At 34.5% G+C, this 12,706-nt stretch overlaps 3 protein-coding genes across 3 annotated transcripts; 1 reads left to right on the top strand and 2 right to left on the bottom strand.

Annotated features, from left to right (window-relative positions):
- The first annotated feature begins 95 nt into the window (after positions 1–95).
- LOC142530025 (1-(5-phosphoribosyl)-5-[(5-phosphoribosylamino)methylideneamino] imidazole-4-carboxamide isomerase HISN3, chloroplastic-like) lies at positions 96–4,876 on the top strand. The gene is given in 11 exon segments (XM_075635777.1): positions 96–215; positions 552–607; positions 694–790; positions 875–936; positions 1,328–1,535; positions 1,972–2,057; positions 2,794–2,860; positions 2,863–2,888; positions 2,974–3,107; positions 3,305–3,353; positions 4,543–4,876. Coding segments are annotated over 10 exon segments (942 nt in total). The 5' UTR covers positions 96–215; positions 552–571; the 3' UTR covers positions 4,720–4,876.
- Positions 4,877–5,252: 376 nt separating this feature from the next.
- On the bottom strand, positions 5,253–5,774 carry LOC142528511 (uncharacterized). Its single transcript, XM_075633561.1, has one exon. It carries the CDS (start codon positions 5,772–5,774, stop codon positions 5,253–5,255), a length of 522 nt encoding a protein of 173 aa, XP_075489676.1.
- A 1,083-nt stretch (positions 5,775–6,857) lies between these two features.
- On the bottom strand, positions 6,858–12,489 carry LOC142528512 (uncharacterized). Its single transcript, XM_075633562.1, has 9 exons — positions 12,464–12,489; positions 12,098–12,225; positions 11,971–12,036; positions 9,470–10,501; positions 8,594–9,312; positions 8,524–8,549; positions 8,208–8,277; positions 7,729–7,885; positions 6,858–6,982 (listed from the first exon to the last, which is right to left on the bottom strand). Exons 1-9 carry the CDS (start codon positions 12,487–12,489, stop codon positions 6,858–6,860), a joined length of 2,349 nt encoding a protein of 782 aa, XP_075489677.1.
- Between the last annotated feature and the right edge of the window lie 217 nt (positions 12,490–12,706).

Consider the following 12,706-nt stretch of genomic DNA (forward strand, 5'->3'; position numbering starts at 1 on the left):
ACCCTGTAGAAATATCACGGACTCCGAAACAGACAACATAATGACGTTTAAGTTAACGGAAATTGCAAATTAGGTTCCATATTTGTATCTTCCCTCCCAACTCATTTCAACTCACCACCACCATCTCTACTTGCTGCGACCGCCAACTTTACTTCAATTGCTATAGTCGTCGTTTCTCTGCCGCAGGGTTGGAGGTCCTCGCTCTTGTTCTCTGTGTAAGATTTGATTTTTTGTGAGTTCCATATTAACATAAACATGGGTTTTTTCTATTTAAATATTTTATTGATATCTTGAATTTTTCTTGGACTGTTTGTATTTTGAAGTACATAAAATGAATAGGCAGTTGTTTCTATAGGCTTCAAACAGTAGGAATTGTGTTTAGGAATCAGATTCTGATACAAAATCCAAGGAATTAACGCAAGGAGAAACCATAAAATTTTCAATGAGTTTCGTTTGTATTTATGGATGTGCTATTTTATTATTTTTGTTTGCATTTTGTTTTCCTTGAAGTTGATGCATAGTTTCAATTTCATTAGTGGTGCTTGGTACAGTTTAAAACTCATGATTCCTCATGATCAGGCTTTTGAAGCAATTGAAGTTGTGCCTGGTACGCGTTCGATCAAATTATTCTTCGTTCTTGTTGATTTACAGGTATCCCATCAAGTGAACTCTTTTGCTATGAGTGTTCAAAAGCTTCAAGCAACTCAATTGTGGAACACTAAGCCCACCGCTCTGATTACTCCTGATGGGAAGCTGAAATTGATCCATGCCGCTCCTCGTCTGCTCTCCAGTATGCCTTAGTCTGTTTACATTTTTCGGTAGAACTAATCGAGTTTGGTTTCTCAAGTGGTTGACTTGTTTAAGCTTTTTTCAGGTCCTCCAAAACTAGTAATCAAATGTGGGGTTCGGTTTCGCCCTTGCATTGATATACACAAGGTTGTATACCATATCTTGTGATCTTCTGTCTTCCTTTTTTTCTTGTGGAAATATACATGCTTCGTTCTTTCATTTTTCTTTGAATCTGTGTGTGGCTATGTGTGTGCGCATTGGTGAAAGAGAGGTTGGTGATATGACCCTAGTTGTAAAAGTGATAAGCCTTGATGCACGGTGGTGTTTGACTTCATGCTAAACTTTATAATCGATCCATTTCATACCATATGAGATAATGAGACAACTTTTGTTTGTTGAGTAGCCTTAATGCTCAGTTCAACTCAAAACAAGGCAAATAATCATGATTCTCTTTACTTCATTGAAATGTTGCTCGTGGAAAGAAATTTATTTAGTTTGATTATGTTAGACCTATATTAAAATAAATTTATGTTTTCAGGGAAAAGTGAAACAGATTGTTGGATCCACTCTTCAAGATTCTAAAGAAGAAGATCCGAATCTTATCACTAACTTTGAATCCGATAAGTTAGCAACAGAATATGCTAAAATGTACAGGGATGATGGGCTTACTGGTGGCCATGTCTTCATGCTTGGAGCTGATCCGTTGAGCATATCAGCAGCCATTGAAGCGTTACATGCTTATCCTGGTAGAATGGTTCCAAAACATCAATTTATTATGTTATGATGCATCATTTGTTTAATTGGCATGTCACGTTTGCTGTTTTATATAGCCTTATACAATATAGCATGTTGATAGAAGGCAAAATAAAGAACAGTTTAGTCATTTTTATGTTTTTCGTTTGTGAAGCTCACATCTCAACTTGCATCTTGGTTCAGTTTTGATCACTGCTGAGTAAATAAGTTTGTCACTGTCTTGATAAAGGGACATAGAATAGCTGATGACATTTCCTCAGTTACCACACCCCATCACTAACTAAGCCATGATGTTAGAAAATTATTTTAAGATGTTGAAATAATTGCACTTCAGACCTTAGAATGTGCAAGTTACATCTTTAGTTTATGTGAAGTACTGCACAAGTACGTGGTTTCCACACTACTTATCGCTAACTGGAAAACATATAGGTGGTTTGCAAGTTGGAGGTGGTATCAATTCAAGTAATGCTTTGAGTTATATAGATGAAGGAGCAAGCCATGTTATTGTTACGTCTGTACGTACCTATTGACTTTATTCATTTATTTATTGTTTTCTTAAAAAGAATGTACTTTGAGCAAGCTTATCTTTTAATCCAACAGATCACCACATATGTCGAAATCAGTTTTTCCTAAATGATGCTTCATCGAAACAAGTCTTAAGGATGCAACGAGAACACTAATGAAATAGTTGTGCTTGCCTGACTCATGCTATACATGTTAGGACCCCGGAGGGACCGTTTACTGAGAACCAACATTTAATTAACTGCGACCTGGGCATACTTGAATTACAAGAAATCCACTACCTGATGACTGGGTCTTGATGAACATGTAGAAAAGCTAACACACACACTTCCAGGGTTGGCTCCTCTTTATTCTTCTTTGCTTTTTTGAATGCTAGACTAAAGAAGAGAATGGGTTCTAATTTTTCGTGGCGGTAAATGCTTTTATCACAAACCAAAAGGAAAAGAAAAGAAAACGATTGTTGAATACTGGCGAAACCAGTCAATAATAAGTAAAAAAATTCAAAACATACATTAGACTGAGACTTGATGAGAAAAATTAAAACATCAATTTCAGTTGTTACGTGAACTGTCTGAAAGTCTGGTTTATTTTGAAGAAAGATCTCAAAAGTTCTACACTTTTACTTATCTGTGCTTGTATTTTTCCTTGGAAAATATCTCTTAATGTAAATCATACAACCAAAATTCTCTATGGAATCTGTTGATTTTATAAATATGAATTTTGTTGCAGTACGTATTTCATAATGGAGGAATAGACTTTGAAAGGCTAAAGGAACTTACCAGTGTTGTGCAAAAACAGTGTTGGATCTTAGTTGCAGAAAGAAGGTGTGTATAGGTTTTGGAGGTAACTCAATAATTTGTATCAATAGCAATGTATGTAGATTAGTGACTTGAAAATGTTTTTTTCCAGGAGGATAGATATGCAATTGTCACAGATAGATGGCAGAAGTTCAGCGATGTAGTTCTTGATCAAAAAGTGTTGGATATCCTGGCCAATTACGCTGACGAGTTTCTGGTCCATGGAGTTGATGTTGAAGGCAAAAGGTATGCATTTAAACTTTATATGTTTCCTTACATTTGCTTGTGAAATTTAGTACATATTTCATATCATGGTTTGAACCTTGGCATTAGTTTGCACTTGTGTATCATGGAGTTTCAATCTCCTTAAACTAGAGAAGTTAATAAAATTGGTAAAATATTGCTCCGACGGTACTTCAATTTATCTGCTACATAAATTTCAGGCTGGGAATTGATGAAGAGCTTGTGGCTTTGCTTGGCAAGTACTCACCGGTGAGTTTTTTTATTAAGCTAAGGTTATATCATTTCTACTCTAGCTATTTTAATTCTCTTCTTGTTTGAACTAAGGTTTAGCTTATAAGTTGTTTAAAACATCTTATGACATATTTAGGAACTTATGAGATATCTTTTTAGGTGTTGGATAAATTTTTTGAAAGATTGTATTAAGTTTAATAATAAGCTCTCGAGAGCTTATGAGATCTGTTTAAAAGATTTAGATAATACCAAATTATTGTTTAAGAGCATAACTTCAACGTTCACCTTTATATCCAAAATTACTTAAAATTCTTTTTCTTTCACTATTTTCCTGTCGTCTACTCATTTGATTTGTTTATCATCTTTTCCGATTTTTCTTTCTTCGCCAACTTATTTATCTGAATGCTTTAAGAGACTAATTTTAAAGTAAAACGTAAGAGCTAATAAGTTGTCAAAAATTGATTACTTTTAATAATATTTGGCATTTTCCCTAGATACACTGCATAAATCACCAATTCTTCAAGCACAATGCTTGAAGTGTCATTGTTGATTTGTTTTTGATTCAAAAGTAAAAGATTTCATTAAGCGTCGGCAATTGATGCTTCCAAGCCTGTATGCTTTGACGAGATGATGCACATACTCTTAAAATGATCATGTACATGTGTCGTATTGTGTAGGACACTTTCTAGATAAAATGTTTAATGGATGAGGGATAAACATCAGAGATTTCTGTTTTTCATATCCGACATGGTTAACAATCATTATGACCGTATTTAACATGTTCAGTGGTTGTATTTTTTGTCGTACTGAACTATTTGAGAGGTATTTTAAATTTTTAAATATTTATAAACACTAATATAAATTATATAAAAAAATGAAAAATTCTTGAATGATACATTTTAATGTTGCATTTGAATGCACTTTATGTTGTGATCTATTATAGATTGTAAATCTCTATAATGTTTGATATATTTACATGATTATACGCGTGTGGACGGACGCATACACATATGTGAAACAGTCATTTTGTTCCCGTATAATTTCCCAATATTTTAAAGTCATATGTTTATCCATATTGCATTTGTGTCCTTGTATGTTTGTCCATTCTACATAGATTTGATGACTGCATGCCATTTAAGACACCTTGTAACATAAAGACTGTACGTCAGAATTAATTTTTAAATTGCTTTTGATGTGTGTGTGCCAGATTCCGGTGACCTATGCTGGTGGAGTTACTTGCATTTCTGATTTAGAGAGGATCAAAATAGCAGGAATGGGACATGTTGATGTTACCGTCGGCAGTGCTTTGGATATTTTTGGGGGTAATTTGGCTTACAAGGATGTAGTTACTTGGCATTCTCAGCAACAGGCCTTGATCGTTTGAAATCTACAAGTTTGACATATCTTTATTCATAGTTAATCGGATTACTTCGAATGTATCATGAACAAAAGTTAATCTCTCTTTTAATGTAGAACCATGCACTATCATTTGTGAGGAAAAAATATTATTGTTTATAGGATGATCACCAAAATTTGAAGTATTTGTCGTTTGTGTTTAAGAAGTGTCCATTCCTTGAGTCCCAAAAACATAGATATGAGAATCAGAAGATATAATTTCCTTGTAGAGTAGTGTAGCAGGTGTTTCTGTGAGTAACTTACGGGCACACAAAAGTACCGTAGCTTCATTTATACAGCTTTAGTTCACAATGAGTTCACTCCTTCAAGCATATATTTAGATTGCAAGTTTACATTTGTGATGAAAAAAGGACGAAATCTATTTCTATTGACCTCCGGATTCTATCTATATTTCCGTTTTCTTATCCCCGTTCAAGGACGTGATTTGATCTGATAGTGATAAGCACACAGAAAGACGGGTGTAAAGTTGCACAAGATCGTATCTAATGATAATACTTTTCTCTACAGTGAAAAAACTAGTTCACTTCTGTAAACTTTTAATTCCAGGTCTGGCAACGATCCTTTTGAAGTTATGCGACCATTCTCTCTCTCAATGCTTACAATTTTCTTTGTTTTTGTTTCTCTTTGCATCTGAGTTATCATCTCATCGACCGAAACTGCCCCTTCTCTTAGCATTTTCTGCAGCTCTTGTTTGCTGATCACGAGCTTAATCCTCACGACCCCAGTTGGTTGCCCTATTTCATCCACCAAATTATCAGAAAATCTAACTGTCTTCTTCTCCTTAAGCTTCTTCGTAACCGGTGGGGGTGACACGGGTAGAGGAAGAAGATAGTACAAGTGACCTCGAATCATTTCTGCATAGGGATGCATGTGTTTTAGTACCGGAAGTCGATCGGAAATTGCATGGTGAGTGAATTCTGATAGCACTTGATGAACTTTGATCGGGGTTTTGTATTCCAGGATTTGCCCATCTACTTTCATCACTTTGACAACCTTTTCTTGGAGAACTAAGAGGTTTCCCATATGGTTTTGTTAAAATACTTAGCTAAGTTAGCAACTTCGAGGAAATTTTAAAACAAAATTGGGAAGTGCATGTGTACTTAAATGGGCAAAAGCATGAGGTTTCCCGTCTACTTTGGGAAATTTACATGAAAACCCGCATGCACTTTTGGTCCCATTTAGTGTCTTTTTTGGTGGATCTGAACACAGACATTGCTAATGAAACTAACTAGTTCATTGTAGTGCTGATGTTTTGTGGGAAGATCACGGTTTAATTAAGGGGATCAGAAAGCAAAAATAAACGAATTTGGTGATAACATGATATATAAAGTGTGTGAATTTACTGTAATATTAAAATAATTTTAATTTTCTTCATGTATCAAATTAATGAACTCCCGTGAAATCTATTCAATTTTACAAAAAAATTATTTACTTAAATCAAATTCTATAAAGAGTGATGCTATATGTATATCTATATTTGTACATCAATTTGTACAACACAAAAAATTTCAATACAAAAATTTGATTTGTCAAAATCTCACTATATATTGAATACAAAATTTCGCAATATAACATTAAAATCTCGCGATATAATGGTTGTAAATATCGTTGTAATGATATATTGATTGGACCTTTAGCATTATTCTTCTATAAAATCCCAATTTTGTTTCAACATCCTATCATTCCAAGCACTTAAAATCATATTATTCCAAATCTCAAATTTTTTATTCCAAGCACACTAAAATTTTAGTCTTTTGTGTTGCTAAATTAGTTTAGTCATGTATATTTCAATTTTTTTTAACTCTAATACTTGTTTCACATAAGCATTAATCTAACACTGCACATTTCAACGTTAAATCTACACTATGTCGGTTTCTATGTTAACTGCAAATCAGATAAATGATTAAAATTACATTTTTTATCTCAGAAATTTAAGTGAAACCGAATAATATTACTATATATATATATATCTTTATATAATTTATATTAAAATATTATTAAAAATGAAATATATATAACTTTTTATTTAAAATAGTAAACAGTCTTCTGTTGCTATAGTATATGCAATTGGTGGAGCATCACCAAACACCATTTTTATAAATTGAGTTAACATGCAGCAGTACCAACCAAATCCCCTATCATTGGTGGAAAATGCACAACTAAATTCTTCCTACATTCAATGTCTTCTAATATTTCCTCCACAATGTTGCTATAGGATAATGACAAATTACCTTCAGGAATTTCAAAACAAAGAACAAAATTTATAGACAACAATGTCTATAAATTTAAATTTTTCCGAGACAGATTAAAAAAAAAAAACGAAATGTTATTAAATTACTCCAATTTAGAAAATGAGGTTATATTTATAATATAGAAATGACTTCTTGAATTGAAGTGATGATCACTTTATGAGTTAAACACAATTTCTTCTTTTCTTTCGACGTGAGACATATTTTATATAGTTATCACTAATTATTTCAACGTCATTTATTTAAAAGCATAAATAGTCATCCAATTAGTACTGCTAGGTGAATCGAATGTTTTGCGAGATCCTGGCGATTAATCATGTATTCTATTTTATGAATCGGCAGATCAATTTGTATTCATCAATTATGTTTTTTTTTTTTTATGAATGTTGGGTTATTTAGAAGGTTTCATATATTATGTGAAAAGCATGACTCCGTTTTATTTATAAAAATTTTGATTTTTTAAGCCGGATATTTGTGCCTGCATAAATCTCATCATCAGCTTGAACTTCTGCTATCCCCTGTACCCTAATAAACGTGCCAAAACTTGGACCATCTTTAAATCGATAAATCTTGAGCAGTAGCCTCTAACCAACTTTGCCTCTCAGCTCTAGCTGAAACCATTTAAATCCAACTGCTTGTGACGAAGCAACTATATTTTCATCATTCGAAAATACGGACCAAACCATATAACTGAACTGAAAGGGTAGTTGTACAATTATTTCCTGTACATTTATGAGCAACTACCCTTTCATGAACCTTGGCAACATCTACACCAACTCCTCCTCCTTCCATGTTCTGTCTTCCGACGGTTTCCTGGGCCTTCTCTAGCACTGCATGCAAATATTTACCCTGAGCATCTATACGGAGCTGTAAATGGCGTTGTACCTATGGAAATAGAGGAAACCTTATTATAAGTACTGGAGCATAATGCTTTTCCTATCTTCGGAATGATTTCCAAGCTGCAACCATTTGCATATTTCATTGAAAAATTGAAGAAATTTTGATAAATTCTGCTGGAATATTTGCAGGCAGAAGATATTAAAGTCATTATCTTGAACATGTTAGTGAGGATATTTTCTTTGTGGAAATGGGTATATCGTGCTGCATCTCTTCACAAAAGTTGATATTCACTCTTCTTTTTTTTTTTTTGCAGAATGATTTATATTCGTGTATCTCTAAATAAATGAAAGTTTCTGGTATCATTTACCTCCAGCTGATCATTTAGCCTTCGTTGTACTTCGATTTGCATTTGTATCGCTTCGCCTAGATGGATATTACTGAATATATGATGCAACAGTCACAACAGTGTAACAGTTCTAGTTTGATATTTACAGAATGACAATTAAAAGGTTTTTCAGTTGCTACTTTGTTGTTTGCGTTGCCATGTTACGGTCGGTCATCTGTATTCTATTTGCCTCGGTATTTGTCCAGTTGCTGCAATCAGTCACCCCGATAACAAGTTACGTATAACTCCTTGTGATAAGTCAATATGATAAGTTATATATTATTAAAAAAAAATTTACATTATATCGTTCAACGAAATTGTGCCCTACGAGATTTTAAAACATAAAATTCATCAATAATAGAATTTACATCAATATGTTTAGCTAAATCTCGTTCAATATAGAGTGTTAAACAATCGGCAAGAAAGTCATCCTCCATTTTATTGCGAAGTGTCGTCTTCACATGCTTCATTGCTGAAAAAGCCCGCTCAGTAGTGGCAGTAGACACAGGTAATGTCAAAACAAGATGAATCAATCTAGTCAACATAACATAAACACTTGACCGTCCACTCTCGGTCAATTGCTGACACAACTCAACAAGTGTAGAAACCTTTAAATTCTGCTTCACATCAAGTTTATAATGTATCAATTCATACTCCAAAGCAACAATTTCTTGATCTGTGAAATCTCCAGGATAAAACTTCTTCGCAAGCTTGCAAATATCATCACTGTTAAATGAGTCAAATGAATTTTTAGGATCTAAAGCTGTACTAAGAGAAAGAAGTTCCACCGATGACTCATTGAACCGAGTATTTAACTCCATCAAAATGAAATCTATTGCTGCATTAAAAACATCAAAGTGGTAATGATGTTCTATTGTAGTTTGCCGACATGAACGTCCAATCTTATATAGACAATCAAGGTCAGGTACATCAATTTCATTTCTTGAGCAAAAAACTTTAACTTCCTGAAGAAATTCATTCCACACACATTCTTTAAATTCTTGAAGGCAAGTTTTGGTAGTAGTGGCAAATATGATTGCAGTCAAAATGTCTTGAGATTTTCTTTGAAGAATTTGACAAAGAGTATCTGTTGTTCTCATAATTTTATGCATTAAGTGCAAAATAAACACAAATTCAAAGCTTGCCATGTTTCTGTAAATCTCCCCGAACTTCAGCCTTAACTCTTCCATTTGGAGAATAATAACTGAGAACTTCAAAAACTTTGCAAGTTGCAGTGTACATACCTATCAAGCTTTTTACCGAATCATAGTGAGAACTCCAACGAGTAGCTCCTGCTCGTTGCAAATTACCAATCTGGTTTGCACCACTTCCAGAATCACGTTCTCCAATTGACAACATATACTCAATTTCATTTCTCTGTGCAGTATGTAATTCAGCAATGCGCTTAGTAGAAGAAGTGACAATATTAACAATATTGTCCAAATGAGAAAAGAATTCCCAAATAACACTAACATCCTTAGCTGCAGAAACCAATGTCAGTTGTAAACGATGTGCAAAACAGTGGACATAGTATGCATAGGGACAATCTTTGAGAAATAATGCTTGAAGTCCATTCCACGCTCCACGCATATTGCTAGCACCATCATATCCTTGGCCTCTGATTTTCTTAACATGGAGATCATGATGAACAAGAACATTTGATATCTCATTTTTCAAATTCATTGAGGTAGTGTCACTAACACTTTTGATGGCAAAAAATCTTTCTGTCAAAATCCCATGATTGTTCACAAACCTCAATATAATGGCCATTTGCTCTCGTTTAGATATATCTCGGGATTCATCAACAAAAATACAGAAGTATTTATCTCCAACTTCTTCACGAACCATCTGTCGTACTCTATTGGCCATAATATGTAAAATCTCTTTCTGAATTTCTGGAGCGATATATTGGGCATTTTTTGGAGCATTCTCAAGCACAACTTCATCAATTTCTATATTCATTTCTGCAAAAGCCTTCACCAATTCAAGAAAATTTCCACGATTAGATGAAGATAGAGATTCATCGTTACCTCTAAAAGCACAACCTTGAAGTGCTAGCCAACGAACAGCTACAATTGAGGTGCTCAAACGCAGACGATTTTTCTCATTTTCCTCTTTAGATTGTGCATGCATCACTTTATCAATATGTTGTGAGGGCCTCATCAAATTTTCAGCCATTCTCTCACACATAGTATGAGGTGAAGAAGCTGCAGAACCAATATGGGCAAGAAAAGCACATGTTTTTCCTTGGTTTACCCTTTTCCAATTGTCAAATCCTTCATTGACCAATGCCGAGATATTAGATGAATTAACATCATTCAGGAAAAGAAAACAATAGAAACAATATGCCTTATTTGTTGAAGGCGAATACTCCAACCAATAAAATTTCTGAAACCATTTTTTCTGAAAACGACGATTCTGGCTTCCAAATTTTGTACCTGGATACTCCAACATATCTGGTTGATAAGGCCCCATATTTAGATATGAACGTCTTATCTCATCTCGTACATTAACATGATATTCACATATCTGTTTTCTTTTTCCTGGATCTCGTTCAATAAAAGTAGACGAAGACTGATGATCGTCTCTAGGAGAGGAACATGAAGGAATTTGGATATTGGGAAATAGAAGACTTTCACTGGATTGATGTTGCATTGTAAGGACCGTAGGAATTGAAGTATCTTCACTAGCTTGACGATCTCTCTTCTTAAAGAAAGAGGATATCAATGTTTTTCCTTTCTTTGCAGCAGATTGATATTCCATTTTGAAATAGTTCAATTTATAATCCTAAACAAGAATAAAATAATTATTAACCAAATAAACAAGTAATAGTCACTCAACAACTCAACAACAAACAATCAAGAAACCACAAATCACACACAGAGAAGCTATAAAAAACAAAATAAAAAATGTATAGCCGATTCTTACCTGGATTGTTGCCTTGCCGATGAGCAATTCGATTTTTTCGGGAGTCCGCAATTCTATTCTGTCGCTAAAGGGCTTGGGACTTGGGAGAGAAATTTTGTAGAATTGAGGTGGGACGGATCAGAGGATAAATTTGGTCTCATCCTTGTAAATGGACGGGACTTGATTGGACTAAGACATTGATGTACGACGGTTTTGAAACAATAGCGACGGTTTTTCAAAAAACAGTCGCTATTAGCGACTGTTATTAGCGACTGTTTGAATAAACCGTCACTAGTAGCGACGGTGCAATTAAAACCGTCGCCGATCCATATCGGCGGCGGTTTTACTAAAACCGTCGCAAATATTAGCGACGGTTTTTGAAAAACCGTCGCTAAATTATTAAAAAAGTGGGCTCGACTACAGCCCAATACAGCCCTAGAATACATCCGTCTCTGTATACACACACGGTGTAAAACAATATTCCTGGATGTTATATGACGACATGTTACCTGCTTTATCACTCCCACCATTGACTTGTCTCCGAAGGTTTTTACCAAATCTGTATTTCTGCTATAAAGAAAAATCATGAATTCAACAGATCTACGCCCTATGTCTACAAACTAGGGAAACATGGAGGAATCGCTTGTCTTTTTAGTTGAGAATTTCGTTCAGATATCATGCATCTCTATTGTTGGAAGCAGCTGATTGATTCTTAGATGGGTCAAATCCAAACACTGAGTTTTCACAGAATTTAATGTGGTGTAACTTATCATTTAATTCTGGACTATTTCCCGTTCTGCATGTTAGCATGATATTAAATATTCTATCTGAAGATGACTCTTCAAGTGGTATAAGGTTAAACCTTGAATTCCATTGACCTTCAAGACTGATTTTGGAGTAGCTTCTCCAAGAGAGGGGAGCATATCATTTGGTACAACAGAGCTTGCAACATTGTTTATGTTTACTTTCTGCTCCACCCAATTGATTTACTGCTTCTATGAAACGCTCGTGGAGGTCAAGAGTCCATTTAAGTCTTGGCTTAGCATCAGTGGAGAGTGGTATAAGTCTTGTTCTTTCTTGTACTTGAACTTTTCTTATTGCGTGTGAGAAATAAACTTACTTTTAGTGGACGAATATATTATCACTTATCAGACTCATGTAGACCTATTGACCACACAAGATTTTTAACTGAATCATACCACGGAATACTAATTGCGAGGAAAGTTGGATTCTACGGAATGGAACTTGAGAATATTAGCTCAAAATAAAGCCGAGGGGCGTATTCTCAAGTTAAGAATTTTGCTTATTCTTCCCCACCAAGGCCACCTAACACGAGTTCCCTCTTTCCTCCTTCCATTCTTTATTCATTTATGTACTTAACAAAGTTTTATACTTCATCTCATTAGGCATACCAATTATTCGTCCAAATTAGTGCTATTTTTCACTCGGCACTTATTATTCTCTGTATTCCTTTTATGTATCATAGTCACCGTTTAGCCAGATTTCACTGGTCTCGGAAAAGCGTAAGCAAGTTGGGAGGGCTTTTGGCCTTTGAGTTTGATGAAAGAATGAGC

Source organism: Primulina tabacum, chromosome 16 (genome assembly GCF_025594145.1).
Source record: "Primulina tabacum isolate GXHZ01 chromosome 16, ASM2559414v2, whole genome shotgun sequence".
In the NCBI taxonomy this organism is placed as follows: Eukaryota; Viridiplantae; Streptophyta; class Magnoliopsida; order Lamiales; family Gesneriaceae; genus Primulina; species Primulina tabacum.

Excerpts from the sequence above, each read along its gene's own strand:
- LOC142528511 (XM_075633561.1), bottom strand. The coding sequence starts at position 5,774 with ATGGGAAACCTCTTAGTTCTCCAAGAAAAGGTTGTCAAAGTGATGAAA.
- LOC142528512 (XM_075633562.1), bottom strand. The coding sequence starts at position 12,489 with ATGGAAGGAGGAAAGAGGGAACTCGT. Across the intron at positions 9,313-9,469 it reads TTCGGTAAAAAGCTTGATAG|ATACTCTTTGTCAAATTCTT; the intron begins GTATGTACACTG and ends TGAGAACAACAG. Across the intron at positions 8,550-8,593 it reads ATTTAGCTAAACATATTGAT|GGCACAATTTCGTTGAACGA; the intron begins GTAAATTCTATT and ends AAAATCTCGTAG.